This window comes from Fusarium graminearum, chromosome 1 (genome assembly GCF_000240135.3).
Source record: "Fusarium graminearum PH-1 chromosome 1, whole genome shotgun sequence".
Taxonomy (NCBI): Eukaryota; Fungi; Ascomycota; class Sordariomycetes; order Hypocreales; family Nectriaceae; genus Fusarium; species Fusarium graminearum.
In genome coordinates this window covers 2,208,099-2,235,402 of record NC_026474.1, presented here as the reverse complement: position 1 = coordinate 2,235,402, position 27,304 = coordinate 2,208,099, and the positions used below count along the sequence as shown (strand labels likewise).

The window sequence follows — 27,304 nt, the reverse complement described above, 5'->3', positions numbered from 1 at the left end:
CTGGATACAGGGGGTGTCTTGGACACAAGGGGAGTGAGGACACGCCCTCAGCCCTCCAGGAGATGATGAGCGCCCCGCTTCTCAGGACACACACCCACCATGCCACGCTGGAGGAGACCTGGGGGGAGTGAAGTGAGGGTGGGGGGGGCTCAGGCTGGGCTAAGCCAGGGCAGGTCTAGTAGGCTAAGAAAAGGCCTTCCTTCCTTTACTCGTACGAGGGTGAAATGGTAGATACGTCAGTCAAAGGAAGGTACTTTGACCCCAGGTACCTCAACTGAGCCTGCCAACCTGAAGCAAGACCCCATTCTTTCAAGCGATGAATCAATCAATTGACTCCATTTATATTTTTTCCCATTCTATCTGATGCGGTGTAAGAGAGTCAATAGAAAAGCAGGACGATAAACATGATACACCTCCTATTATTTCGTCTCGTCTTGGACTGTAGTGAGCTGGAACAAAACCGAACCTACTGTGACAGGAGCGGGGATTAGTGAATAATGCATACGAGAATAGAAATAGAAATAGAAATAGAACAAGAGGGAAATTGAATGGATGAAACACGATAATAGCATAGCATAACAGAGCATGGATAGAATTTGACCCTTTTCCGTCTCTCTCTCACCTAGACCAAGGCGGCCAAGACCAAGACCGCCGCCCCCTGTCGCACAACTCAGCGCCCAGCACAGCACAGCGCAGCAGTGCACTGCATTTCATTAGAATCCACCCACCAGTGATTAATTAATTAATATTGCGCAACTCATAATTAGGCACAAAACACACAGTGGTTAACCCTTATTAACTCCGTAATTACATGAGTATCCCCTTTCATACAGTAGCACAATGCAATATGCTGGGTCATAATTTGACTCACACTCACTGTTTCTTCACCGATAACTTACTGCCTGCTGCAGAATGCAAATGTGCATCGATTAGTTTACTTTGTTAGTCTGTACAGCAAAGCAAAGCACAGCACATCAGAGCGCAGCATATCTTCCTGTACGACACGCCAATTGGACTTTTTGAATGCCGGTCGACCCCAAAAAAGCAACAACTGGGGAACTTTGTAAATGCCATTATGACGACTTGCTACTTGGTGCCACGCATCTTCAGCCTCTTATTGGATCTCGAAGAGGTCAGCTGGTCTGCCTAGACTACCTGGCAGGTTGCCAATGCGGTACAGCAAGACAAAGACAAGCAGGCTGTACATAAATTCCATCTCCATTCTTCTTGGTGCAGCTGCTTCTGCAGTTATGTTCATACCTACCTAGCAGTTTGGGGGTTCTTTCTGATATGTCTAATAAGCCACGAGTTCATATACCGTGCTATACTGTAACTCTCGGTACCTACTTTTAGGCCAATGCCAGTCTGGTAACATGGCGGCGTCTGCCGTAGAGGCACACCAAAAAAACATAACCAACTTTTTTAACTTGGACTATCCGTCCAACCCGCTGAACTAGGTGAGAAAATTCTGTCTCGAACCAGAACTGGCTGATTCATTCCATCCAGTCCGGTTACCGAGCCGTTTGATCTCTTTGTCCATGGCAGACACACACACAGAGTTCATACGCTATGTTTTTATACCGAAACAGGAAATTTTCGGGACATCCTCAGTGAATTCTTGGTTGGCCGGCTTGAACGGCTACTGATCCTCGTCAGCCAAGAGACCAGTTAAACCTTTCAAAGAGTGTGAAACAAGCGAAACTGGAGAGCGAAGGTGAAGGTGGCAGAGCTAGGCGAACCAAGAACATGACTTCTTTCACATTTGTTGGTGTCCCACTGCATACACAGTAATCCTGGCATGGAACGTCGCATGGAAGCTTTCGTAGAAGAGCTCATCCCTGTCCACGCAAGATTGCTTTCCCTTTTCTCTCACTAGGCTCCGCTCCCTCCTTCTCCAGGTGGAGAGGGTTCTCGACGCTGAGGATTTGAATGACGTCCAATTTCGGGTGGTCCAAGAGCCTGAACCTGGGACCTGTCACAGTTCCTCCCACCCACCCCCGGTCTGCCCATCCCATCCCGTTCCGTTTTACACATGTGAGCTCAATTGAGTCGAGCAGCCAGGGGGAGGCGAATGTGTTTGATTTTTTCTGTCACCGCTATCCGCAAAGCGGTTCATAAACTAGTTCGCACAAATGGGTCCAATTTCGAAATAGCAATTTGTGTCAGCTTACACCTACGCTCAACAAACAATCAATACTACGTAGATTAGGGCTGAGCCGTGTCATGCAGGCATCCCATCCATCTGGATGGATATTGATGATTTGTCTTGACCGCTGGAAAGAAGCAAGCATCGCGTGTCCACAGCAACTAAGAACTAAAAATCACTGACCGATAATCTCTACGCATCTGCATCTGCATATATATGCATAGACTATACGGGGCTCAGCTGCATGGTTGGGCGCCAAAAAAGGACTGCTCTTCGGTTTGACGGGCCTAGACTTCCAGCTCTTATTTCAACTGTGGGGGATAGTCTGCCTAGTGTGTTGCGGTAGTAGTTTATTGTTGTTTGACTCTGTATCAATTCAATTTGTTGTATACTGTTGTTTGCATCCTGTGATCAGTTGCTAGTTGAATCAATTCCGATACATTTCCGATACAAATAAATAATCTCCGTGCTTGTTACAAGAAACCTCGGACATGACGGGAAATACTACTATATTCAAATCCTGACCTGTGACAACACGTGTTTGTTTGTCTTGGCTGAGCTGTTTCGTACAAATAAATGCGGCGAAGTCAATGTAGGGTAATTTATTCGTCATTTTCGGTCACCGGCAATTCAGTACCTGATCAATAATAAACGAGGGCACGGAGCGTAATCGCCGACTGCCGACTACGGTAGAGCACTAGAGAATAGGCAGGTATGTATCAATTAATCAATACACGTATTCGTTTCAGGTTACCTCTGCCCGGTAGAGCGGCCCTAAAATAACTTTCTCACTATCAACTCCCGCTCAATGAGCCGCTCTCTGGGCCTCTTCTCCTTCTCTTTCTTGATTAGCAGCAATATAAGCAAAAAAGCCACTGAACTTGTATCACAGAAACTTTAAACAGTGATATGAGGCTCTTGCGTTGATTGGTTCAACTATGAGACACACGGGCCGCCTTCGGTAGACGTGTCCCGTTCATTCCAGTGCTTCTGATTATTTCCTTGACAGTTGAAGCGTCGAACTGTAAACAACGGGATATGGTCAGATAATCAGGACGGTACCACTATTCGCGTGCCTGGGCTTGATTAAACTCGCGGCTAGTTTAACATACGACACGACACGACACAGTTGACTCGTTTGAGGTTTGACTTTACGAGGCTCCTCGGGTCCACGGAGAAGAAGACCAGAATAGCAATAGCGTTGCCGTTTTTGTAAGCTTCATAGATCCGGCATATTGAAAACATCGATATGGTGTGGCGTTGTGATTTACAGTGCCTCCGCCTCTTTAACCACATACGTAGTACAATTAATTTTATTATTATTCCTGTCTATATTGAGTTCGGAGAGATGTGCTCGCTGCAGCCCTACATTCGATTCACAACTCGTCATTGTAATGTAGCATGTATACCACGTAGTATGCGATGCGATGAGATACGATAAAACAGTCAGTTGAACCAGGGTCTGATACTGATGGTTCGCAGGTGACGATGTATGGGATCAGTATCCCTGCATTTGCCAACGGTCATTCCCCAAACCCAACCCCCAATACTATCTGTTCAGCATGTGCATGCATCCGGGGTCTACTTCGGAATGACTCACACGTCAAAAAAACAACGACAAGAAAAAAAAGCAGAAGCCTGTGAAAGATGGAGATGTCTGATGCCTACTAGCGACGTTGCAATCCCCAACTCGTCAGATCGTTCCTTGGCGGGTCAGCATTAAATTAACGGTGTACGAACAAGTCACCGTGTTCTGTCTATTTCCGCCCTCCGCCGCACTGCTTATTCGTATTCTGTAGTACCATGCATGCTCTTAATGAAATGAAACCTCCACTTTGTTCTTTGTCTGGGCCAAACCCCTCCAAGTTGCATAGTTTAGTAGATCTTCGCTTCACTCATCTTGTTAAGTGCACGCCTGTATGCATGCACAGAGGGAGAGAAAAAAAGAAAGAAAAAAAAGACCTCATCTCACCGCAGTTGTGACTGTGCGCCCGAAGCGAGCGCTTGGGTCACTATCACTTCGAACACGGTCGAGATCATCAACTGGCGGGATTGTTATGAAGTCATAGGGGTCTTCATCGACATGTCGCAATCCCAAGATCTCCGCTTTGCTGGTTTCGTCTTGAGAAGATCACAGAGAAAAGCTAGGCAAGACAACAGAACACAGGAAAGGGTCACAGTAATGATTCATGCGTTGGTCCGTGATGGCTTCTAAGAGGACCCCGAATCTTCCGAGCTTAATCAAACGCCTGGTCCGGGTTGTTGCTTGTTGTAACATGTGACTAGTGAGAAGAAAAATTGTTCTATGAAGCTTCCATGACTGGGATCACGATGGTTCTCTAAGAAATTCTAGACGTCCACAAAACGCAAAATTGAGGCGTCAATATATGGCCGAGGCTGACGCATGGATACTCGCGATTACCGAAAATGAGGATTGACCACCATCCACAGAGTCCACCACGATAACTAACATGCCGTAGCTACGTAACCTAACACACCGACAAAGAGCCCGGATCTTGCAGAACGTTCTTTTTGGAAGGAATCGAAGGTCGGGATTTTCTTCTAGAGCTAAGCTCGGACTTGACTTATTCATGGAGCAGCACAGATACAGTACGACGTGGTAGTAGCGCAACCGACGAGGCACGTTTATTTCCTTCTACTGAAATGCTTGACTTCTCAGTGGCTGGAAATGTTTACTACCTCGGCCTGATGCCGTGTTGTATTATCTTACCGCCAGTTTGGGTCGTTCTTCTTTTGACCAAGCTCCGATGCGACGACATACTCGTGTGCGACGGACTGTTGCTAATACCGCGACAGGCATCTGCTAAACGAGAGAGACCCTTTGTCTCAGGTCTTTTTGATGTGTTGTCCGTCTAGACGCTCGTAATGCATTGCATTGCATCATTTTGCGGTCTGTAGGTAATGTGATAGTTAGCCTTGCATTGCATAACATCGTCCCCATCTACCGGGTCCTCTTGTATAAGCGGTCTATGATTGCTTGTGTCAGAAAAAAAAAAAGGATTCCCACTTGGACAGGACAGCAAACCCAGTATCATGTCATGCACGACATCCCGTCAATGAGAGCATGTTTGGGCATCTACTGTTACACGGCCCAACTTACGGCTTGGGCGTCTTGTTTCTTCTTGGCGAGAACCGAAACTGTATCCATTGATACAGTTGTCCAACGGTCAGGTCGGTAGCTCGGTCGGTCGGTCGGTACATGTTGTCTGAGTAGCAGGTAGCAGGTAATAACGGACCATTGAATATGGATCTCTTCTATTCAGGCTGGTCCATGCTGAGATTTGGGGGTGTGTCTCCAATTGTGGTTCTCCATTTCTTTGTTCTGAACTGGCGCCAAATCAAAGCCCCTGCAATTTTGCATATTTTTATTCTTCGAAATCATGACCGACTGACGAAGAAAAAAACTGCATTGGGCACGTGCCCCCTTTCGATAGATCCAATAGACCGCCGTAAGCCAGCCAGCTAGCCTTGTCTTGCTCTCTGTGCCGTCTCGTCTCGTCTTGTCTTGATGACTGATCCATTATACGTAGGTCCCCCATATCGGTGAGGCCTTCTCCTATGTCATGCTTCTGTTGGGAAATTAAATCCCTGGACCCTGCATTGACCACAGTTTGAACTATTCATCCCTTGGAACAATAACCTCTCCACAGAAGCACTTTTTCAGCCTCAATAACTGGAAACGTGGGATAGACTATATGCAATGCAAGCCCCCTTTGGACACAATCTAATATCTGTTAATTATCAGTTTTGCCCTTTCAAAGAAACTGTTTTTAGCTTTGTGCCCCTGACTAAAATCAACGGGTGGTGGCAAACTCGGCACTAACGGCAGACATGCGCCCGGTTCCAACGGCCGTTAGAGGCACTGGGCGCTGAAGTTTGAGGTTATTATAGGCGGTCGGCAGTACAGTTACAGCGGGTTATAGGTGGGAGAGGTGACGAGGCTGGAGACACTATGGCACTCGAGTTTCATCCCATCTCACGACGGGCGATATGTCTTTGAACGATGACGATCTAAAACCACAAAACCACAAAAAAGATGAAACGAGGGGGTGGGCGTGTCGCACCAAAGTCGAACATCAAGATTTTCCTTTCTTTTTTTTTTTTTTTTTTTTGCCTCCTTTCTATCTTAGTACACTCCAGCTTTATTATCACGCCTGGCGCTATTGAATTATGATGTTGCCATAGTACCACGTAGCAGGTCTCCGTACCGTATTTCCTTTTTAATCTGGGGTTTCCTGAGATGAAGGCCCCTCATACTCCCGTTCCAGACCGCCGGGTTTCTGACAGAAATTTGGTTTGCTTCATTATAACCTTCACCGACTTCAAGGTAATTCCCAGACAAGTGGGAATGGTGGCAAATTTGACTGAAAACAATAATGGAGACGCGAGACCGACCGCCTGATGGAAAGCGGAACGCCGTCGTTTTGAGATTGTTGATCTTTACGGCTATCGTTCTTTGTCTTGCGCAACCAATTCCGCCCTTTCATCCGAACACTGAATAAGGTGAAGATCAGATCAAAGGCCTTGAAGAGGCAAATTGTTATCGGAGTGTGAACCTGGCCGCTTACTGATCCAGTGATCCAGTGATCCTTCAATGGTGATTGATGATTGACAATCGAGACATGTTGGCCAATGAGTTTCAGCTTCGTATCTGTCTGAATAACACTGCAGTGTCAAAGAAGAATGCCTGCAGCGATCAATCATGAGGACTTCCTTTGGTGCTACCCTGACGAAGCAAGGACGTGTATTCATCCATTCTCGGCAGTTTAGTCCGAACAACTCCAAAGACAGGTACGTATCCGTATGTGTTTGGTGTCCGTTCCGTTCTACTGGTACCAAGCCAGCGGTAACCAGGCTACCAGTCCAGGCCAGACCAGGCTGCCAGGTTTGCCGAGATGAGAGCGGCCGCCCCCCTTTCAGAACCAATTGACCACTTCTGAACAGGGATATGTGATCACCGCAACCCGTCTCAAGCGTGTTTTGGATTTACTGACCATTCACCGTGAAGCATGGTGGTGCTGTCTGCCTGTATCACGGAGACGCCGTGCCTCGGCTACAGATGCGGTTTAGGTCTCTCCAATGTAAGCGGCTTAAATTACAGCTAGGTCAAGCCAAGCTTAGTATCCTCTTGTTAGGTTCTCACCTCTCCCACAAACCGTTGAACTCATCCAGGTGGTCGGACTTTAGGATAGCCTTGGCAAGACTGTTTTCCGTTCTTTGACGCCTCTACCGTGTCATCGGCAGCTGAGAAACCTGTAACCATCAACAATAATGCCGAAGAGGCACGGAATTAAGTGGTTTGGCTCCCTTTCACGTCGTCAGTGATGTTTGACTTTTGAGGTCAAGGCATGTCAAGTGCCGTAGGTAAAGGCTCGATACTAATGACTGGCCCGTGCCTTGACTACTTGGGGCCAACTTGTCAAAACCAATCTCTCGGATTCTGGACAGATGGGGATATTCATTCTACAACAGAGCCAAATGGCCGGCTTTCGGAGTCGTCAGGCAACTCCGCTCGCGACAACAAGTCCCATTTATCATGTCAGTGACATATCAATAGTGATAGTCTTGGCTGGCCAAGACCAGCTGAATCAAACTTTGTCGAGGCTCTACGAGTTTGCATTGTCTCGATTCAGCTTCGGGCAACGAGCAAGCAATTGATCTTTCGGCTAAACAACAAACACTATATGCTGACGAGATCATTGCAAGGACAAAGAGTCCTCGGAAAAGGTCAAAGCACACAGCAGAAGTATTCATCGTAGAGTGCAGTGGTTGGCTCTAGAAGTTCAGCCGCCAGCCACAGAACTCAATAGAGGTGCGCCACCCGTAGACTTTGGGGCCCGATTTCGAGGTACGGACTTTGCTTTGACAACACGGTGCCTTTTCAGCTTGAGCGGGCTTATCAAGCCACAAGTTTAACAGGGGCCTCTCGGGTCCTCCACGTGGAAATCCAGGGGATGTCAAATGTGTATGACGATGGCGCAGTGCAGTGTGGCGCTCCCCTGTCGATCCCAGTTCGTGTCCATCATTCTGACGGACATACAAACAGATACTACACCCTTACCTCCAGTAGTACCTACTACGCTACTTGCGGTGCTACAGGTACTACGGGTACAATGCCCTACGGTACCTGCTTACGTTGAACGTGTGTCTCAGTCTCACGTCGTCAGCTTCATACGAAGCCCCCTTTCCGAGAATCCGAATTACACGTACGTTTGTGCTCTGATTGTAGGTGCACGGATGGGGAATTCCCTGGGCAAAATCTGATTGCCCATGTTTGATTGGGCATTGAAGAGTTCCGAAATGTCCCATGCTCTGCCCTGAAACATGATACTACCACGAAGCAATCGATCGATGATAATCAATCATCACTCGAGGTTTGTCTTGGCTGGGCTGAGCCGCGCAACACGATATTGCCATCGAATATTACCGTAGCCTCGTTCTGACTCTCTGCTCTGCCGTGACGGCACGCCCTCGATAATCCAGCCTCCGAGGGATCTGGCCTGGACCATTGTTATCAGCCAGCCGTACATGGATTAACTAACCTGGGGATGCCTTGTCATCGCGCAAACTGCCAATGTCCGACCCCTTGTCGAGGGAAATGATGTGAGGCCGACGCTGATATTTTTAGGTGGTAAATGCTGGGTCTGCCGCAGCGACGATGCCTGCATGTAGGCTGACTTCACCGTCAAAGCCCATCATCGAGCCCGTCTCTTGATTGGAACAAACAAACTCACGTGGCGCATCCTTCCTGGCAGGAGTCTGGGAGGGCAACCTCTAATCGATCTAGCAATGTAACCCAACTGCAAACGCGTCCAGAGCGACGGGACTCGTTTGTCACTTTTTTTTTTGCTTTGTTTGAGGCTATCCATGTTGGCCGATATTTCCGATTATTATCGGTGCCTATTGCAACACACACTCAAAACTCTCTCGAAGCGAGAGCGAGCGGGCTTATTATTGTGAGACATGCGAGTTTTTCCGCTTACACCATGAAACGAGGTGTTGTGTTTTTCCCGCGAAACGACTTGTTCAACCACTCAACCGGTTATTCATACATAGTGGGCTCATATTCCAAAACAAGCGCCTCAACTTGCTACATATCGCAAGCATATACTATTAATATAGGTACAAGTAATAATGTGCTCAGCCTGTTTCCATGCCCTGGCTGTTGTATTCTTGGCTCACCACTATTCTGCAGCTCATTATGAATTTCTGCTCAGAAGCGACACCCAGAGACCCTTGCGTGTGGTGATGATTCGCAGGGTTACCATCGCAGGGGGCACGGTCCCTTTTGAACAGGGCCATGAGGTGCATATTCTAATGAGGTGCTCGCCAAACATGCAGCTATCTCCATCTTGGCATGCATCTACATACATACCTATCTGCAGCCGCAGTAGACGACCAGTCTCCGGAGTCCAAGACCAACACGGGCTAGGCCTGGTTCTGCCATTTGGGGGTTCTTTATCTCAATCTCGACTTGGTCTACCGAGATATATCCCTGGCTTGAAGGATTCGGTTCGCAGTCATACGCCGCGAGTGGTGACACATTGATAAGTCTTGGTTGCTCAGCGTGACCTGGCAGCCTCCCCTGCGGCCATATCGCTGTGGGCGATACTATATATGTCGCATTACAGGGGACTCTTTGCGCAACTTGCCAAATTCTACTACGGATGCATAGATATGTTTCTGATGTGGTCGTACTGTGTATGGCAGGGCACAAGAAGTAATACATACATCTGACTACAGTACTTACAGGCCGCAGAGAGCACGGCTGGGGTTCTTGATGCATCTTTTTGTGCATTGTGTGCTGTAGTACCAGTGCTTTACAGACATTCGGCGAAGGTTTCTCCAATCGTCATCTTGCATGCCATGCTCCGTATTACCCAGTTGGGTTATCCACATAGGAGACGCCTGTATGTTCCGATACTGCCCATGCTTATGACATCCCAAGACTTGTGTTGGTGGATTATTATATCGTGATCGACATTCAGCTGATGATGGGCTGTGCGTGCCAGTTGGCTCTGCAGTTGCATCTGTGCGAGCAGTGTCGACTGAAGCCTGCGCCTTGGAGAAGGAGGATTGATCGCGATAGATTACAGGGAGCTTTGGGCTCTGCGAGAGACAGCACAGGATGGTAGGGGAAGTTGCTAGTGACTCTGTATCAGATCGGCCCGCTGCGGGTCCTAGATATGCGCTGATCGACGTCCTGCGACATTTTGTCAGGTGGCTGTTGTTCAGGGTCGAGGGTTGGAGGGTTAGGAGGGTCCAGAGCGGATGGGATTCTGCTCAAGGACATGTTTGGGAAACACGGTGATCGATACGGGAATTGGAGAGAGATGCGTCCTTGCGTTGCTGTGGAGAAATGACAGGACGTCTACAGCAAACGGATGTAACTCGATGCGTTGCAGATCGTGGGGTCTCTCGTGTAAGAGGAGGGGAGGGTTTTACGAGCAGAGAGAGGGTCCATGTCGTCGAACCCTTGACTATCATGCTGGACATGAACAGATGATGACTGACGATAACACAGATGTGATGAACTAGTGTCGAACTACTGTACCTCCTATCACAGTCAAATCGACTGATTAATATTCTTGGCCCTCAACGACGAGTGGAGACTATATCCATCGTAAGTGCAAGGTATAGCCTCAGAATGTCTTGGATATGCTTCTCGGTCAAGGTCAAGTCAGCGTCATTCTCCTCGGCTCGGCTAAACCATGTGTGGTGATTTGAAGGTTTAGGAATAAGCGGTCAACTATTTCCCTGCAACTTATATGTATGCATATGCGGGAATGAAGATTAATGCGAGACACGTCGTTGATGTGGTTGGTGGTTGAGGTGGTGAAAAGCTAATGAGCGGCCACTAATAACGGCCAAGGAAGGGGGGGATCTTAGATTAGGTTGATCCTTTTAGGTCCAACTCGAGCCTGCAAGAGGGAGTCACGAGATGTCATTCGCAAGCAACAGCCCGTTCAAGTTCATGCACCTCTCTCTGGTTATTTCCTAGATATGCTGTGTTGGCGAATCCTCCTGGACGCTAAACTGTGAGCTGCAGCAAACTGTGGGAATATCTTGGAACCCAACGATAGAGTCTGCAACGGCGGAGTTAATAACTTTGCATCGTCGTCATTGGCTCTGAACTCAATTGATGCTTGTAACGAATGGCTGACACGTAAAGCCATCATCCAGCGTAACTTGTCATGCTAAATTAAGTAATGAGCTATATCGAGAGGGGCCGAACGGGTGAGGGGAAGCTCAACCTCAACCTCAACGTAGGTAGTCTAGCAATCATGATAAGGTAAAACAAAACAAGGCGTAAGCAGACAGTCGTGACACAACAACTGTGTCTGTCTGCCTGATCAACTATATCCTACACTGCAATGCACCATGCCATATACCAGAAACTAGCCAGTGGCACAGCAGCACAGTTGGTGTCATGCCTGCCACAGCCATGGGATCAATGAAGCCTGAGACGCACAAAACCCCAGGTATCGAAAGAGTCCTTGTTTCGGTATGTTCATGTGTACCCAAGGCCCTGGTATGGCAGCAGTAGATCCTCCACATGGGGAAAGGGAAGCGACGCATGAGATACCGTGATAACGGACTGCAGCACTTAGATGCATGAGCATGTCTGTAAGCGTCTCTGTATGATGCCACGACAGTCAACGTGGTTCCCGGCCGAGAGGTAATAGGTCAACGGAAAAGAGGGGGGCCGATACGGTAAGAAGATGCCCACGTAGGCCATGTATGTAAGTTGATAAACCCGGAGCGTCTTACATACAGGTGATGCTGATATTGATCAAGAATTGCGTATATCTCACATCGTGCGTGTGCCGTTATACCGGTGGCAGTGTCAAAAGAGTCATATGCAAGGAAGAGCAGAACAGGGTAAGGCAGCAGAGGGGAAAGAGGAGGAGGCGTGTCTTCAAGAACAAACATCATCATATCTGTATGCATGCATGCAAGGATACTAGATGCAAGGAATTAACAAACAAGTGTAATATCCATGTCACTAAACCACAGGGCAGACAGGCAACGGTCTCACACTCACTCTCTCTGCCCAGATACAAGAGGTACAAACATCACTTGTACCCAGACTAGACGGATGGTTACACGCACCTGGCTCACCGAGTTTACAAGTTTCATCGAATGGACATGTAGCATTTCCCCTCACTATCCTTTCTTTTGTCAAGATCAACTCCACGAAGCTTTCCATGATCCATACCGTTTGCCATTCGTGGTTGTGGGGTTACTCGATCCATAGCTAGTGCCTGTCATCCACCACACCAATATTTGTTCAACCTTTTTGACTGAGACAACCCTACACCAACCAAGGTTCGGGATGTTTCAATACAGTCATACCTTTGAGACATAGAAAAGACAACGGGAAAGATCATGCTGTTGGTGCCTCCGGTTCATACCGCAACTTTGTTGCCAGCCGTAGCCCAGTCCAGCCCAGCCTCATGAAACAACAACCCCTCCATCCCAGGCACAAGGCACAGACAGGCGGACAGGCACAAGGCACCAGGGACAATGACATTTCGACACCTTGTGACCACCAAACCCCGAACTTCCCGTGTCCTGTCATAAACGTCGGACCCGAGATTCGCCGGTTTTGATAAAGACGGACAAGAACTACAGCGCAACCGAACATTACATGATTATAGCTACAGCCAAGCCATTATGACACGTAAAAACCAACGTATCCGTATCCGCGAGACTTGTACAACACCAAAACTGCTGTTATATCAGCTCAGCCTTGGATGATTCTGTCACAAATCATCTCTTGGTCACTTCAGCTCCTTGTCTTATAGTTTCATGATCTACATGCCCTCGTCATGGTGTGTACCGTACCATACGTGCCATCCTCTATCAGCTGAATACCGTATCCCGTACTATCCCTACGAATATTGAATAGGCTGCTGGACATACAACACACACCGACGGACAAGACTTTCCCGTGTCTACATTTACCGCTCCTGTGTATAACTACCTAGTAATGTATTGAGTCTCAGGTTAGGCAAGGTATTGATTGACATACATAAGCTCATTAGCCTAGTACTACTTTCAGGATGTGGCTAGCATGATTATTGGATATCGACCACGACTAATTTCCTAGCCAGCCTCACCGTAGGGTCCAAGACATGCACAATTAATGAGGGCCACGCCTTCAGGGTTCAGTGCGTCTTTAACGTTACGTGAACTACTTTCATAACAAAACTTTGACTCAATTATTGATAACTGATCGACTGTAGGGTTACAATGTCTTTGTCGGCAAATGAATTGGCCGCCGAAGTATCCGTGTCCGTTCAATATGGAGATACTTGATTAGGGATCATCGCAAGGTCTTTTCAGCCCGCTTCAGCCTCCATTATTGCAGAGCCCTCGCTTAGAACAACGGCTCGAGTTGCGAGGGCTTCTAGACTTGCCGCAAGACTAGGATACAATTAAAAAAAAAGCCTCAATTGCACTCGAGACCCATCATGCCGCCGCCTACAAGGCTAGGGTATGCCTGGTGATACGCAAACACGAATCGAAGACAATTGCGGCATATACACAAAAATTGGAGTAACTCGTCCGCACAATCAGGCTTTTGGCTATCCTCTTGTCATATCACTGAGACATGCGCTTAGCCAAACCCTGATATTGGGCACTCGCGCTACTCTGTGATGTGGTCCAGTTTACGACTGCACCCATGCATGGTAATGGCACCTAACCCAGCATCACAATGGAGCTTGCGGCAGGGGCTTGGTTTGATATTCCTCAACTCGAGATCGTTCTGTCGTGCCGAGTTGTCCTCGACCCATGCTTTGGCGAGTGCCAAGAACTATCAAGGCCGATGGTTGACGGTGATATCTGAGCCGCCCTGTCAGGGTCGGCCGCAGCACTGATCGTATCCTCGTCAAAGCAACTATTGCGACTTGTTGTGCGATTGACCGATAACACCAAAGGGTCGATCGAAATACATACGCCGCATTGAACTAATCTCGACCGTTGTGATTTGTTTTCAGCCACTGTCGTGTATCTTATTTCGCGACGGGAGTCCGTCTACTCCTGGCGCCCGCAGTCAGCCCGAACACCCTTCAGGGATCCAACGGACGTATCCGCAGTTCCCGTCCGTCGACCCCAGTATTTGGGTCTGCTCTTGCAGACCTGCCATTGTGATTGCATGCATAGTCACGCCATTTCAGGACGTCATGTAGGATGGTTGATATGCTTCTGAGACAGTTTGCTTGCGTGCGCAGAGTCTTTGATACCCGAGGTCCTTTGTGACTACACGCGGTTATGCCATGTCCTCGTCAACCGGCACTTGGGTCGACGATATCCAATTCTCCATCATAGCTTGTCCTTCTGGCCTGCTTTTTGCACCCCCACTGTTGCTGTTGCTGGTGGTTGTAGCGCTCGCCCTTTTCTTGACCACGAGGCACAGCACCTGACCGTATATCGCAAATCCCTCATATGACACGTCCATGGCAAGTTTCTTCTTGTCATCACTTGCATCGAGACCGTCATTTTCCCGAGCCCGGGGTCGTTTGTGCGGGGGCGCCTCCGTGTCTGAGTCGATTTCGATGGCCGAGGTTGTTTCATCGTCTTCAGAAACCTCGCTGCCATCTTGGCCCGGGTCCAACATTCCTCTTTGGCGCTTACTACGCCGTGTCGTTGTTTCAGCGACGGGAATATCGGACAATCTCACGTCTTCTTCGTCTTCCTCTTGCAGAACTGGTGCATGGTATTCATCGTCAACATCCATAGGGATGCTGTCCGTTTCTCCAATGAGCTTGGATGAGTTGGACTCGAGCTTTGGTGGTAACTTGTCCCTGAAGTGTTTGGTCCTGTAAATAAGGGAGTGCCTGGTGCTGGTTTCTGTCAAGAAGATGGAGACCTCAAACTCATCTGAGCGAGATTAGCTATTAATGAAGACATATAGTATAAAGTAGAACAAAATTACCAGTGACAATGACATCCTTGACAGTCTTCTTTTTGCTCTTTTTCTTAATCCTCTCTCTTTCTTCACGAAGTTTGGGTAGAACCAAAGGGCGGATACTCTCAATGACTTTGGGTAATATTGGATTTCGAGGGTTAAGAAGCCATGATTGAGCCAGAGCTGGATTGTCGAGATATATTCGGCATTCAAGGACCGAGTATTTGGATATTCTTAGATATCGGCGAACTGGAGCCATGTTGTGTTTGATGAGTGATGAGAAATCATCAGGTGAAGCGTGAATGAGCGAGGCCTCGGGTAGGTAAGTTGTTGGATGAGGCTCATAGCTTTGGTGATGTAATAGGCAGTCGTCCACTATAAGTCGCGTCGCGAACACGCTAAAATACAAGCTTCCACTGGAACCGAGTGCTGTGACGATTAGAGCTCTCAGCCTTGCAGCGGGTCCGAGCGGGCAGATCGTCAATTGACAAGACGCTTCAAGCAAGTGTCAAAAATCTCCATTGCTCAGCCGTGCCGACCTCAACTCTCGAAATCAGCCGATCAAGTGCAACATGATCCTCGAGCGATCATGCTCAAATCTTGGAAGTCGACACTGAGGCTGCCTCGGTCGAGTTTTCCGTACGTTTCCCTTCAATAGAGCTTCCAAAATTTCGATCATGGGGAGCTAATATATCCGATCGCAGTGCTCGACCGAACCCCAAGCTTGCACCACAATATCTTCGACAATGTACCGATGATCTCTATGTATGGCAAGGGGAGAATCGCCCCGAGGAGAAGTCATTTACACTCCATGATGGTCCTCCGTATGCCAATGGCAACCTCCATGTCGGCCACGCCATGAACAAGGTGCTTAAAGATATGACTGTGCGTGTCAAGGTGCAGCAAGGTCAAAAGGTTACATATCGACCAGGTTGGGACTGCCATGGCCTTCCAATTGAGATGAAAGCATTGGGATCCAGCGCAACGAAAGGTTTAACGCCTGTTCAGATCCGGGACACAGCACGGCGGTTGGCCTCCAAGACAGTCAAGGACCAAATGAAGGGTTTTCAAGCACTTGCTGTCATGTCAGATTGGGAAAACAGATGGACTACAATGGACCGAGACTTTGAAATCAGGCAACTGCGTGTCTTTCAGAACCTGGTGCGCCGAGGTCTGATTTACCGAAAGCATAAACCTGTTTATTGGTCAGCTTCATCGAGGACAGCGCTCGCCGAGGCAGAGTTGGAATACCGGGACGAGCATGTCTCCAAGGCTGCATATATCAGATTCCCAATCGTCTCCGACTTGTCCTCGATATCCGAGCTAGCCAACTTCAACGGGAAACTATACGCAGCTATCTGGACGACAACACCCTGGACTCTCCCAGCCAACCGTGCCATTGCCATCCATAACGAAATCTATTATTCTGTAATTCAAGTCGGCTCGGATGGGTATCTTGTTGCCTCTGACCGAGTGGAGGCAATGAGGGAAATGCTTCCAGACTTCCAAGTTGTGGTTGACTCCATCCCAGGCTCCAGCTTGAAGGGTCTCGAGTACCAGAACCGACTACGAGGCAAATCTGCCCCATCTCAGTCAATTATTGAGGCCGATTTCGTCACTGCCGACTCTGGTACTGGTCTTGTGCACATTGCTCCTGGACACGGACAAGATGACTACGAAGCTTGCTCTAAACTCGGCATCGAGGCATTTGCCCCTATCGACGATGGTGGTCACTTCACCGAGGAGGCCTACCCTGATGACCCTGAGAAGCTCACATCAGCGCCCTCCATCTTGGACGGCGGAAGTCAAGCTGTCCTAGACCTAGTGAATGATGATGTGCTTGGAACCCACAAGTTGCGCCACAAGTATCCTTATGACTGGCGAACGAAGCGGCCTGTTGTGACTCGCGCTACGGCCCAATGGTTTGCCGATGTTGGCAGCATCAAGGAAGATGCTCTTGCGGCCTTGAAAGACGTCCGTTTCGTACCGGAAGGCGGTCGCGTTCGCCTCGAGAGCTTCATAAAAGGCCGCAGCGAGTGGTGCATCTCGCGCCAACGGTCATGGGGTGTGCCCATCCCAGCCCTATACGACGAGAGTGGCAATGCTGTAATGACGGTAGAGACTATTGAGCATATTATCTCTGTTATGCAAGAGCGCACCTCGTCTGCCTGGTTCTCCGATAGCCCAGATGATCCTGCTTGGATTCCTTCCAACTTGCAGGGCAAGTATCGCCGGGGCACTGATACCATGGATGTTTGGTTCGACAGTGGCAGCTCTTGGACGGAGACTGAGGGTCGTGCCGATGTTTATCTTGAAGGATCTGACCAGCATCGTGGTTGGTTCCAATCCAGCCTGTTGACTTATGTAGCAACGCAAAAGTCAAGGGAGACTACCGACAAGATTTCGGCTCCCTTCAAGACTCTGGTCACCCATGGCTTCACCCTTGACGGACAAGGCAAGAAAATGTCAAAGTCGCTGGGTAACATGATTGTACCTAGCCAGGTCATGGACGGCAGTCTACTGGGACCTGTTAAGACAAAGGGTAAAGGCGGACCACAGTCAAACGGTCTCGGTGCGGATGCTGTTCGCTTGTGGGCGGCAAGTGCTGATTTCACAACGGATGTGCTCATCGGACAAACCATCCTTCAGCCTGTTCAGACGTCACTGATTAAGTACCGAACCATTATTAAGATGCTCCTCGGGTCCTTGAATCAAGAAGCCCGCCAGAGTCCGTTGACGAAGTTGGATCAGATTGCGCTTGTCCAACTCTCCGATACCATGTCGCAGGTAATGGAGTCATACAACGACTTTGAGTTCTACAGAGCGGTGAGTATGATTAACCGCTGGGTCGCAGCCGACCTGTCGGCATTCTACTTGGAGGGCCTGAAGGATCGGCTTTATTGCGGTGATGGAGGAGGTGTTCTTGAACCCATCTTCATCGGCTTCCTTCGCATGTTGGCACCAATCACTCCTATGCTGGTTGAAGAGGCGTGGTCGCATAGGCCAACATGGATGGCCGAAGATTCGTAAGTCATCTACTGACGCTCATCCTTATTAACCTTGGCTAACGACAATTAGATCTCTGGAGAATCCTGCTCGTCAGCTATATAGCGCGCCTCTTATTGATCCTCTACGCTTGACGCTTCCCCAAGATGTGGTGCGTAAGGATCAGGCCATTATCACTGAAGTCCACAGCGCCGTCAAGGCCACGCTAGAAGAGGCACGGACAGCCAAGGTGCTTGGCAGTTCTCTCCAGAGCTCAGTCATCCTTGAGATTGAGGATGGCAAAGCGGCAGCTGTTCTTGGACGCTACGTGGAAGAGTTGCAGGACATCTTTGTGGTGTCTTCAGTGCAACTGAACCAGCCCATCCCTGATCAGCCTGAATGGGCCTACCAGAAGGAGTTTGAGATTCAAGATGCTAAGGTCAAGGTGCACGTGCTTCCACCAAAGCAGGAGAAGTGCTCTCGATGCTGGCGATATGTGGCGCCTGCGGAAGACGCGCTGTGTGGCAGATGCGAGGAGGTTGTTAGTACATTGCCAGCTTCGGCTTGAGAGAAAAGAGACAACATGGTGAAGAGGAAGGTGGTCTTGATGGTGTATACCCCTCTTTCTCTTGCGACATGTATGTACAGTATTCCATGTAAGCTATCAGGGTTGGTCTTGGTGACTTTACCCGTCTTGGATTTTGGATAGCATCTGTATAATTAGGTAGACAAAACAACCACTGTAAGAAATGTTTGAGCCAAAACCTGACTACGAAGTATGACTTTGATTGACCTGGCCCAAACTTTATCAGCTGAGTCAAAATTCCATGGAAGCGTATGACTTACTAGATAGAGCACTCTATTTCTGGAATCGGGCTGCCCCTGAAACTCCCCGCCATGATCTGTTCTTAGCAGTTCCCGTGCGCTGATTTAGAGCAGTATAGGCATGGCTAAAGTTGGCTTCTGTGATAAGATGGGCTTTTTTCATGTGATTATCAGCATCGGCACTTCGGGCCTGAGACAAATCGGTACTCGAAATAAGGTGTAGGTTGCTTCTTAACGCATGTAGTTGTATGGATGATGAACTGCCATTTCGAGACACGTACGTCACTCCCCGCCACGCTTGTGTCCAGGATAGGTGGGAGAGGCGCAAAACTGACCCAGCCAAGCCAGCCAAAGCCAGCCAAAGCGCCCTGTAGGTCAGTGGTGTTGCAGTGTGCAATCCACCATTCCCGTGATGTCCAAAGGACCCGGACCCCTACAAGCGGCCTCAAGTGGGCATTTATCCAATCTCAAATGTCCAAGGATGTCTGTATCCATAACTCAACTCACTCATTGGATCCAATCCTCTCTTCAACGATCCGCATATGCAACATCTAAAAAAGTATAACAAAAACTCTTGTTTAACCAACGCATATCGCTGTGACGTATCTTTGTGTGTACATACTTCCAAGAGAGCCATGAGCTCTTGAGGCGGATTCCCTCACCGGGCATCCACTCCGATCAACCAACCTTATTTCTCTACCATAGTCACCGTCTGTCCACCTAATTAGCCCCGAAAGCTATCGTCACCAAGGACAACACGTTCTGACCAGGATCTTGCGATTTTGATCGGCAAGGACCCTTGAGATTAGGAAAACAATGCTGCACTTCTCGATTCATCATTTCTGACGACAACCCCCCGCTTCCATCCTTCGCGCCAGTGTAAAAGTCGAGCTTTTATATATGCAATAACCAACGCGCAATGGCCGACCACCGTGCTGCCTCCTCGCTGAGTGCATATGGCAGACGGGATGGACCAGGAACCCCCGAGCCTCCTGCGAGGTTCAGCTACGATGTCGCAGAAAGGGGAGACCACAGCATCGACGGTCTCCTTCATGCTCCCCCCGAACGGCCCCTCGCTTTTTCCGATGACGAGTCTCTTCCACGCTTCAATCCTAAACCTCGTGGTGCTGCAGCTACTACCAGCGGCCTTCAAGCTGGTCGACCGAAACGAGCCCGTTCAAAGCGACCTCACAAGACACAAACGAGTGGTGCCTTCTTGCTTCAGGAGCCCATAGTTGCAGATGGCGATTCCGGTAACCAACGGCGCGGACACCGAAGTAAATCCAGACATAAGGGGAAGGATGTTCAGGAGTCACAGACATCCAATAGCCAACGGGACTTTGGCCTCGGTATTAGTTCCGCCAGTGGTCCACGAGCCCGTATCGTGTCGCCAGATACGTCTCAGGAGGACCTCCATGTATCGAAAAGGAGTGACGGCCAGAAGCGCGGCCGACGAGCACACACGTCGCATCCAGGCACTGCGCTTGACGTGGACTCAACCCAGATTGTGAACATGGCACTGAACTTAAGCGAGTCACGGCGTATTGCGTCGCGGCGCAACATCAGCCGTGGTAACCCTCCTCGCTTGGGCTCTGTACAAGACTCTCAGGCCGGTAGTAACCTCAGAGCACATCTTCAACAACAAAGAAAGGCAGCCAGGGGAGCTTCGCCGATCCCAAACCAGTCCCTTACACCGCGATTATCGGGCGTGAGGTCAAGCAGCCCCCTACGTCCTCAACCTTTCGAACATGCTCCCGATGCATCTTACCGTTATCACTTTTCAACTTCAACCTTGGCGAGAGCGCAGAAGGCTAGAGAGCATTTGGAACTAATGGCACAGTATAGACGCTTGCTACAAGTTCTTCCCCCACTCAAGACTGGCTACGATAGAACTTCGGCTTCAAGCCCCCCTGGCTCACCTACAGAGGAGAAAATGCGTAATTTTGGAAACAGAGAGCTCATGATCCCCCTTGGTCGAGAATACAACCCTTTGCAATATATTCGCAACCGGAAAGTCAGAGCTCGGGAACGAATGGTCATCGATGGCGAGAAGCAAGGATTTTCTGATGTTGGATCCGTTAAAGACTGGGTCGAAGAAGCATCAGATAGAGCTAGAGAGCTTCTCTCCAGCGATGGCTCGGTATTGCCACCATTTCCCACAGCTGAAGAGATAGACGCACAAATGACTACGGATGCAGCTGCAAAGGCTGCCCTTCGAGTTCGACGTCCGAGAGTTGACTGGTTCTTTGAGGCGTGCGATCTAATTGCAGATGCTTACTGGTTGGAACAAGATCATCACAAGCAACTTATCGAGGATAGACATCTGAACAAGATATACCCTCAGACGGAAGAAGCTATGAGCAGACCGATGTCAATACAATCAGAGGACCCCACAACTGGTGTTTCACCCTTCGTAACCAAAACTATGGAGGAGATAAACGGGAACGGAGACATTTATGACCACAAACTCACAAAAACCGACACAGATACATCGGAACCAGGTCATAGAGACCGGGCGAAACAAAAAATTCAGGAGATGGGGTCTTTCCATCGCCACAGCGGTTCCATACATCATCGCCGTTTTAAAAGACGGGGTTCGTCTTCGGATGATTCTGCTAGCGAGGATGAGACGCCAAGTGAAGGAAGGGCTCGGCGAGGGACAATTTCCAGCCGTGAGACCGAATTGCTAGAGAAGCAGATGCTGGAAATGGTTGCTCGAGACATGAGACAGCAGCAGAGGCTTTCATACGTTCCAGAAACCGAGGCCGAGTATAACGAAGTTGAGAGCTTGACATCCCCTGGACGCAACTCTCAAACAAAACTCCCTACTGGTAGAGAGTTGAACACGGCAGATCATAAAGATCCAGAATCTCGACCTGCACAGAGCAGAGTATCCCTGGACGTCCCGTTGTTACTAAAGCTCGGAAGACATAACGGAGGAGGCTTACAGTATGGAAGGAACCACAAAGAAGGTGTTGATTCTCCTCAACCTTTGTCGCCCGAACTCGCTCCGCGGGTTAGTTTATCAGCACCACCGACTGGCTTGAATCTTTCGGCTCCTTCTTCTCGGTCTTCTTCTCCTTCCAGAAACCCGTTCTCAAAAGTTAAGCAGATCTTTAAGGAGAAGATCCGCGACGAACCTGAGGAGCAAATCGTAGAAGTAGAGGAGGAAACCAAAAGACCTCCGTCCCCGGAGCCTCTTTCTCTTCCTCCAATGGAAGCAAAGCCGCTCGAACGGCACCCTTCTAATTCTCGACCAATCTTTGAGGGTCACAAACATCAACGCAGCTTGAGCAGTGTCAAGCCAAGAGGCGACGAGGTTGGTCTGCGAGGCATGTTCAAGGGCCCTCGTATTGACACAGTGATTCGAGGTGGCGTTTCGAAAATTGGCGACATACTGTGGAAGAAAGACACACCTATGGAAGCCCCGAGCGACATCCTATCATCCGACGAATCTGACAATGACCAGCCCAAAGGCCGATCAAGAATTTCTCTTAATCTGTCCCGAACAAACTCAAAGCGTAATAAGCCAGAACCACAACATGGTGCCAAGCACTTCTTGGACACAATGCCGCAGTTTCAACCCATGGCGGATATACGTGGCCAGTCGACGACTGATGTCAAGAAGACTCAGCCCTCGATGTCTCGGGTTAATATGACCAGACCTCCCCCGCTTAATTTGTCCAACACATCTAGCCCTGCCAAGGCTCAGGAGCCTGAGAAGGTATTTGCGGCTGAACCTGCCATGTCGGAAGCAGAGTCATGCCAGGAGAGCGCCAAGGATGGCACTCGAAGTACAGAAAAGGATTTAGACGAGGTGATGCCAATGGTACGCTTCGATGAGCCTGACAACTTCAGAGCCCGGAAGTGGTCTATCGCGAACCAACCTATGCCTCAAGAAAGCCGACTTTCAAAGCGTGAAATCGCCCGGTTGCGCACGCTTATTCTTACTTCTGGTGTCAAAGCCATGGAGATATCTCGTCGTTCACAAGAGTTGAATAATCCCTTTGCCAATACTGGCCTTCAAGGGTTGGGCAATTCATTACAATCAACTGTGGTAGGTGTGCCATGGCCTGATATCGTAAGGTTGACCCCAAAGAAGTCACCACCTTCTAAAGATGCGATTCCCTGCGCCGATCATTTCCGGTTGGCCAGCGACACTCTTGGTGCAGCCATCCAGCAATCAATGGAACAATGGCAGACGTCAGCAGACAAGTTCACCGGGCAAACACGACCAAGGGTTGAAGAGCGCATCTGGTGTGTTCGCTCCCGAATTGCAGATGAGCTGTCGGGCATGACACGCGAGGCGTCGGACCAAGCTGACGAGACTGGCAAAGACTTGGCTTTGGGCCAGCTCCTCAAGGTCAAGCATGTTACTGACTTGACCGACAAGATGATGCGAAACAGACGCAGACGATTCAGATGGCTTCGCCGCGGCATGTGGTCTTTTGTTGAGTGGATGCTCGTTGGCTTCATGTGGTATGTCTGGTTCGTCGTCACCATCTTCAGACTCTTCCTAGGCATCGGGCAAGGTGTTTGGCGGGGTTTCAGATGGCTCCTATGGCTATAAGCTACAAGATCCTTTAATAAGGTGGGAGTTGCAGGACTGGGGATCAAGGAGTTTTCTTTATGGGTTTGAGGATGTTGAAGAGTCTCATTATCCCAATATTTCTACCCTGCTTATCGATATTAGCATTACACATTTTCTTACTTCTTTTTTACATGGATACACATCATTATCCGCTTTTGATACCCCCTTTCTTACATCTATGGGGAAGCAGCATGGCGCGGCGCCTCTTATCACGGTAGTAGCATCTAGCTTCAGAGCATATGGCATAGTTTGAGCGAAACTTGTATTATTTCTTTTGTTTATTTGACCTTCTGTCACCATATTTATACCTAAGTGTTAATATTTAAGGAGTGAGGCTTGACTATCTTGCCTCCCCTACAACACAATATTTGTCCATTTATAACTACAGCCACTTTGTAAAACAGTTGAAGTGCGATGTGCAAAATATATGTATCACAAATAATTAGACAAATAGTATAGTCGAAATTATTATGATATTCGGACTCTGGGTGACTCAACAAGGCGAGCTCCTCCAAAGTCAAGATATATGCAAACGCGTTGATTGAATAAGATGAATTAAAATCCTTGTTTCCGTCCGTCCATCTGTCCGTCCAATATAGAAAGCACCAGGCAATTTCCTACAGCCTTTGAGCAAAGGAAAACCCCAGCTCAAAGCCATACCGTCACACCAGAAAACTTAACATCCGCATTACAATAAAAATCCACACCCGGTTTTTAGTCTATTCAATCCTCTTCTTGCCCTCCTCAGCATTGAGGTATCTAGCCGTGCTGAGGCCTCTCTCGTGCTTCGCCACGTATGTTCCAATGACAGAGTCCTTGCGCGCCTTTGCAAAGTGCTCATTGTAACCCTCGACAGCAAACGGCCTAGGGTTGAGGCGGGGCCAGTTGACCTGTAGATGTTAGGATCGGGTTCGAGATGTTAAGAGGTAGATAACTTACGTAAAGCATGCCGTGGTTCCAGATAAAGTAGAAAGACCAGGCAGCGATGGCCATCCAGAAGAAAAGGAAGATGCGGAGGGGCAAGGCGCTCGCGTCAGGGGCACGGCGAGTAAAGAGGCCAGTCAGGATGATAAAGACGCTGAAGGCGAGAATGTACGGAATAGACTGGATCAAGATCGGACGACGGTCGGTAAAGACCAGAGTAGTGCCGATGTTCGCCGAGCCAGGTCGGTATGTTCCAAGGAAGAGATCGAAGGAATCCTGGCGAGGGCCGTCGAAGAAGTTGTTACGGAAGTAACGTGTGACACCAATGCGAGCATCCTGAAGAGCTCCAACCTTGGTCCTGTTTCCTGTACGGGTGACATCTGTCTTCATGGCGCCAGTGCCAGAGTAGGAGTTGGAGACAACATCGGCGTTGTCGGCCCAGAGGTTACGGAACATATCCTCGAAAGCAGCATCCTCGTCACGAAACGAAGAGCCGCGGGGCATAAAGCCAACATCCTCAAAGATACGGTCAAGCTTGTGTCGAGCGAACATGCTCTGGACAACGTTGGTTCGGTCCAGGCAGTCCATGCAGTTGGTTCGCATGACACTGGTCTGGTAGCTGCGGGCGTCGAGCTTACCATCGACATTGGACGGAGTGTCAACAGCACGGAAATAACCCTGTTTCTCAAGAGCCTCAGCCAACTTCTCAATCAGAGCATAAGCCTTGTGCATCTTCATGCCCTTGGTCTCACTGTGGTAATCAAAGTAGATATAGTGCAGGCGGTCAAATTCTTGATGCTTGCCCTCGGGCTGGATGGTGGTGAACTTCTCTGCTGTGAGCAGGTCTGCTTCTTGTCGTTCCCTGGGCGCGGAAACAAGCTTCTCCACCATCTTTTCGTACGAGTCCTTGACCCGAGCCTCTCGACCCTTTTGGTTAACCAAGTTGATCAGGTAGTTGTCACCATAAAGGCGGATCTGCTCATCAAAATGCTTCTGTGCGGCAGTGAGAGCTGTGTCAATGCCCCGAATCTCAAGCTTAGGGACATATCGCAAGCTGTTAATTTCGGCCCAGAATGTAGGAACACTACCTCGGGTTTGAACATAAGAGAAGATCTGCATCTCCTGGCTGGCGCCAGCGCCAAATTTGCCGCTCTGCATATCCGAGCTACCTGCATACCCACCAAGACCACTGTTGCTGTCATTGAGGATAATGACCTGTTCTGTCTCGTTGTAGTTGGCGACATGGCCCTCATCGTCTACACCACGAGTAAAGTATCTAGTACCTCCACGGTGGCGCGATCGACGGGTGATCAGGACCATGGTCAGGGGGTTGCCCTTGAATGTAGTGGGCTTAATCTCGAGCATGCCAAAGATACATGGTAGGATATAGGGGTCGACGCCAGGCTGTGCGCCAGACTGCGATCGAGAACCTCGGGTGCGGAAGTCAATTAAGTCGTTCTGAAGATATTTGTTGAAGAAGAATCGATCGTCAGTCTGCATCCAAAGGGGCTTGGAAATGTCGGCTTGGGCTTGGCGTTGGAAAGAGTTGGTCAAGTCGATTGAGTAAGAAAAGTACATAGGGCCTGAAGCAAGGAAGTTCTTGAGAAGCTGAATGAACACATCCTCATCAGGGTCGTGGATCAAGCGCTCGCGCATGGGCATGATCTCGGTGGCAGCGACCTTGTAGACCATGTGGCCTTTGAGACGGCCAACGGGCTGAGCCTTTGTGATGAAGATGACATACTTGTCTTTACATAGTCAGTTAAAGAGCATGAGCCAGCACCCGAGGGGTCAGCCAAGGGTATAGCGCAGCAGAAACGAACCAAGACGAAGCTGGATAATTCCCAGAATACCAGCGATGCTAGAAACGCGAGTTGTTCTCTTGGCAGAAGCGGCACTGCCATCAGTCAGGCGAACATCGCCGGTGGGTCGATCGATAACAAGAGCGGGCGCATCAGGCGAAGATGGAGAAGTGAAGGTATAAGAATCGTTGGCGATCTTGACGTTGATGTCGCGATAAGGCGTCTTTGGGGTGTTGAGGTGCGCCATTGTGTGAGGACGGAGCTATATGATAGCTGATGGTTGTCGTGGAAGATTAAAAAAGAGAATAAAAAAGCAAAGGGTTATAGTAAAGCCCGGGACTTGGTAGTGGCCAACTTGGCGACTTGTTTGCCCTTGACGGCTAAGAAAGACAACGAACTAATAAAAAAAAAGGGATTCGACGTGAGGGATGGGTTGAGATGAGATAGTTTGGTTAGCGAATGAGTTGATGAGGCCAGCGAAGCTACAGCACAGCCACATAGGGAAATCGTAATGACGGAACCATGGTAGAGGGAGAGGGACCACTGTGGCTCGAGAAATGCACGTCACATGTGGGATATAGGCTCGTGCAAAGTATGGGTACTTGAGACCGCGCGTACAACCCGCAGCGCTATCAGTACCACTACCTCAGCCAGATTGCGCAAGTGTCCAGTGAAACGCACATCTCCAGACCCCGTCCTCCCGTCGACTACAGTGGCACAGTGGGTGTCCCTACCAAAAAAAAGCCCCAGGGCCCTGCCTGACGTGTGCCTCGTGCCGTCTAAGCCAGTCACGACCAAGGAACCAAGGCAATCACTTAGTGACCTCCCATCCCATCCCGTCTCGTCTTAATCAAAGAAGCGAAGCCCCGTCCTAAGACTCGCCTCTCACCTTTCAGCCTTGACTCTTGTCTTTCATACCTATCTCCATCATCGCCCGCCGGCCCTATCTTGCACCTCGATTCGTTATCGTCGCAAATAAACTCGATACGATTTTCAGCCCGAGCGTCCGTCTCTACAGGCTGTTGTCCAGGACACGTTCGATCCTAACGCCCTGGGAGGCCGCCACTATCACTACCACTACCACTCGGAGACAC

The 27,304-nt window shown here is 49.2% G+C and overlaps 7 protein-coding genes across 7 annotated transcripts in view; 3 read left to right on the top strand and 4 right to left on the bottom strand.

Annotated features, from left to right (window-relative positions):
- Window positions 1–7,942: 7,942 nt before the first annotated feature.
- FGSG_11809 (uncharacterized protein) lies at window positions 7,943–9,036 on the bottom strand (the record flags this gene model as incomplete). The annotated part of the gene is made up of 6 exons (XM_011318091.1): window positions 7,943–8,166; window positions 8,208–8,248; window positions 8,378–8,484; window positions 8,595–8,662; window positions 8,710–8,782; window positions 8,902–9,036. The coding sequence occupies 6 exons, from the start codon at window positions 9,034–9,036 to the stop codon at window positions 7,943–7,945; spliced, it is 648 nt and encodes a 215-aa protein (XP_011316393.1).
- Window positions 9,037–9,542: 506 nt separating this feature from the next.
- Window positions 9,543–10,631, bottom strand: FGSG_00692 (uncharacterized protein; the record flags this gene model as incomplete). Its single annotated transcript, XM_011318090.1, has 3 exons — window positions 9,543–9,825; window positions 9,918–10,370; window positions 10,543–10,631. 3 exons carry the CDS (start codon window positions 10,629–10,631, stop codon window positions 9,543–9,545), a joined length of 825 nt encoding a protein of 274 aa, XP_011316392.1.
- A 3,813-nt stretch (window positions 10,632–14,444) lies between these two features.
- FGSG_00691 (uncharacterized protein) lies at window positions 14,445–15,342 on the bottom strand (the record flags this gene model as incomplete). The annotated part of the gene is made up of 2 exons (XM_011318089.1): window positions 14,445–15,055; window positions 15,111–15,342. 2 exons carry the CDS (start codon window positions 15,340–15,342, stop codon window positions 14,445–14,447), a joined length of 843 nt encoding a protein of 280 aa, XP_011316391.1.
- A 330-nt stretch (window positions 15,343–15,672) lies between these two features.
- Window positions 15,673–18,636, top strand: FGSG_00690 (uncharacterized protein; the record flags this gene model as incomplete). Its single annotated transcript, XM_011318088.1, has 3 exons — window positions 15,673–15,722; window positions 15,788–18,109; window positions 18,162–18,636. The coding sequence occupies 3 exons, from the start codon at window positions 15,673–15,675 to the stop codon at window positions 18,634–18,636; spliced, it is 2,847 nt and encodes a 948-aa protein (XP_011316390.1).
- Window positions 18,637–19,812: 1,176 nt separating this feature from the next.
- On the top strand, window positions 19,813–23,463 carry FGSG_00689 (uncharacterized protein; the record flags this gene model as incomplete). The annotated part of the gene is made up of 1 exon (XM_011318087.1): window positions 19,813–23,463. The coding sequence occupies one exon, from the start codon at window positions 19,813–19,815 to the stop codon at window positions 23,461–23,463; it is 3,651 nt and encodes a 1,216-aa protein (XP_011316389.1).
- A 641-nt stretch (window positions 23,464–24,104) lies between these two features.
- FGSG_00688 (uncharacterized protein) lies at window positions 24,105–26,457 on the bottom strand (the record flags this gene model as incomplete). Its single annotated transcript, XM_011318086.1, has 3 exons — window positions 24,105–24,374; window positions 24,424–26,156; window positions 26,232–26,457. The coding sequence occupies 3 exons, from the start codon at window positions 26,455–26,457 to the stop codon at window positions 24,204–24,206; spliced, it is 2,130 nt and encodes a 709-aa protein (XP_011316388.1). The 3' UTR covers window positions 24,105–24,203.
- Window positions 26,458–26,732: 275 nt separating this feature from the next.
- The window catches only part of FGSG_11808 (GTP-binding protein ypt5), a gene marked incomplete at both ends in the record, with an annotated part of 1,353 nt that continues 781 nt past the window's right edge, over window positions 26,733–27,304 (top strand). Inside the window, 2 exons of the mRNA XM_011318085.1 lie at window positions 26,733–26,735; window positions 26,838–26,930. Coding sequence (XP_011316387.1) covers window positions 26,733–26,735; window positions 26,838–26,930 — 96 coding nt within the window. The remainder of the gene's footprint in view (window positions 26,736–26,837; window positions 26,931–27,304) is intronic.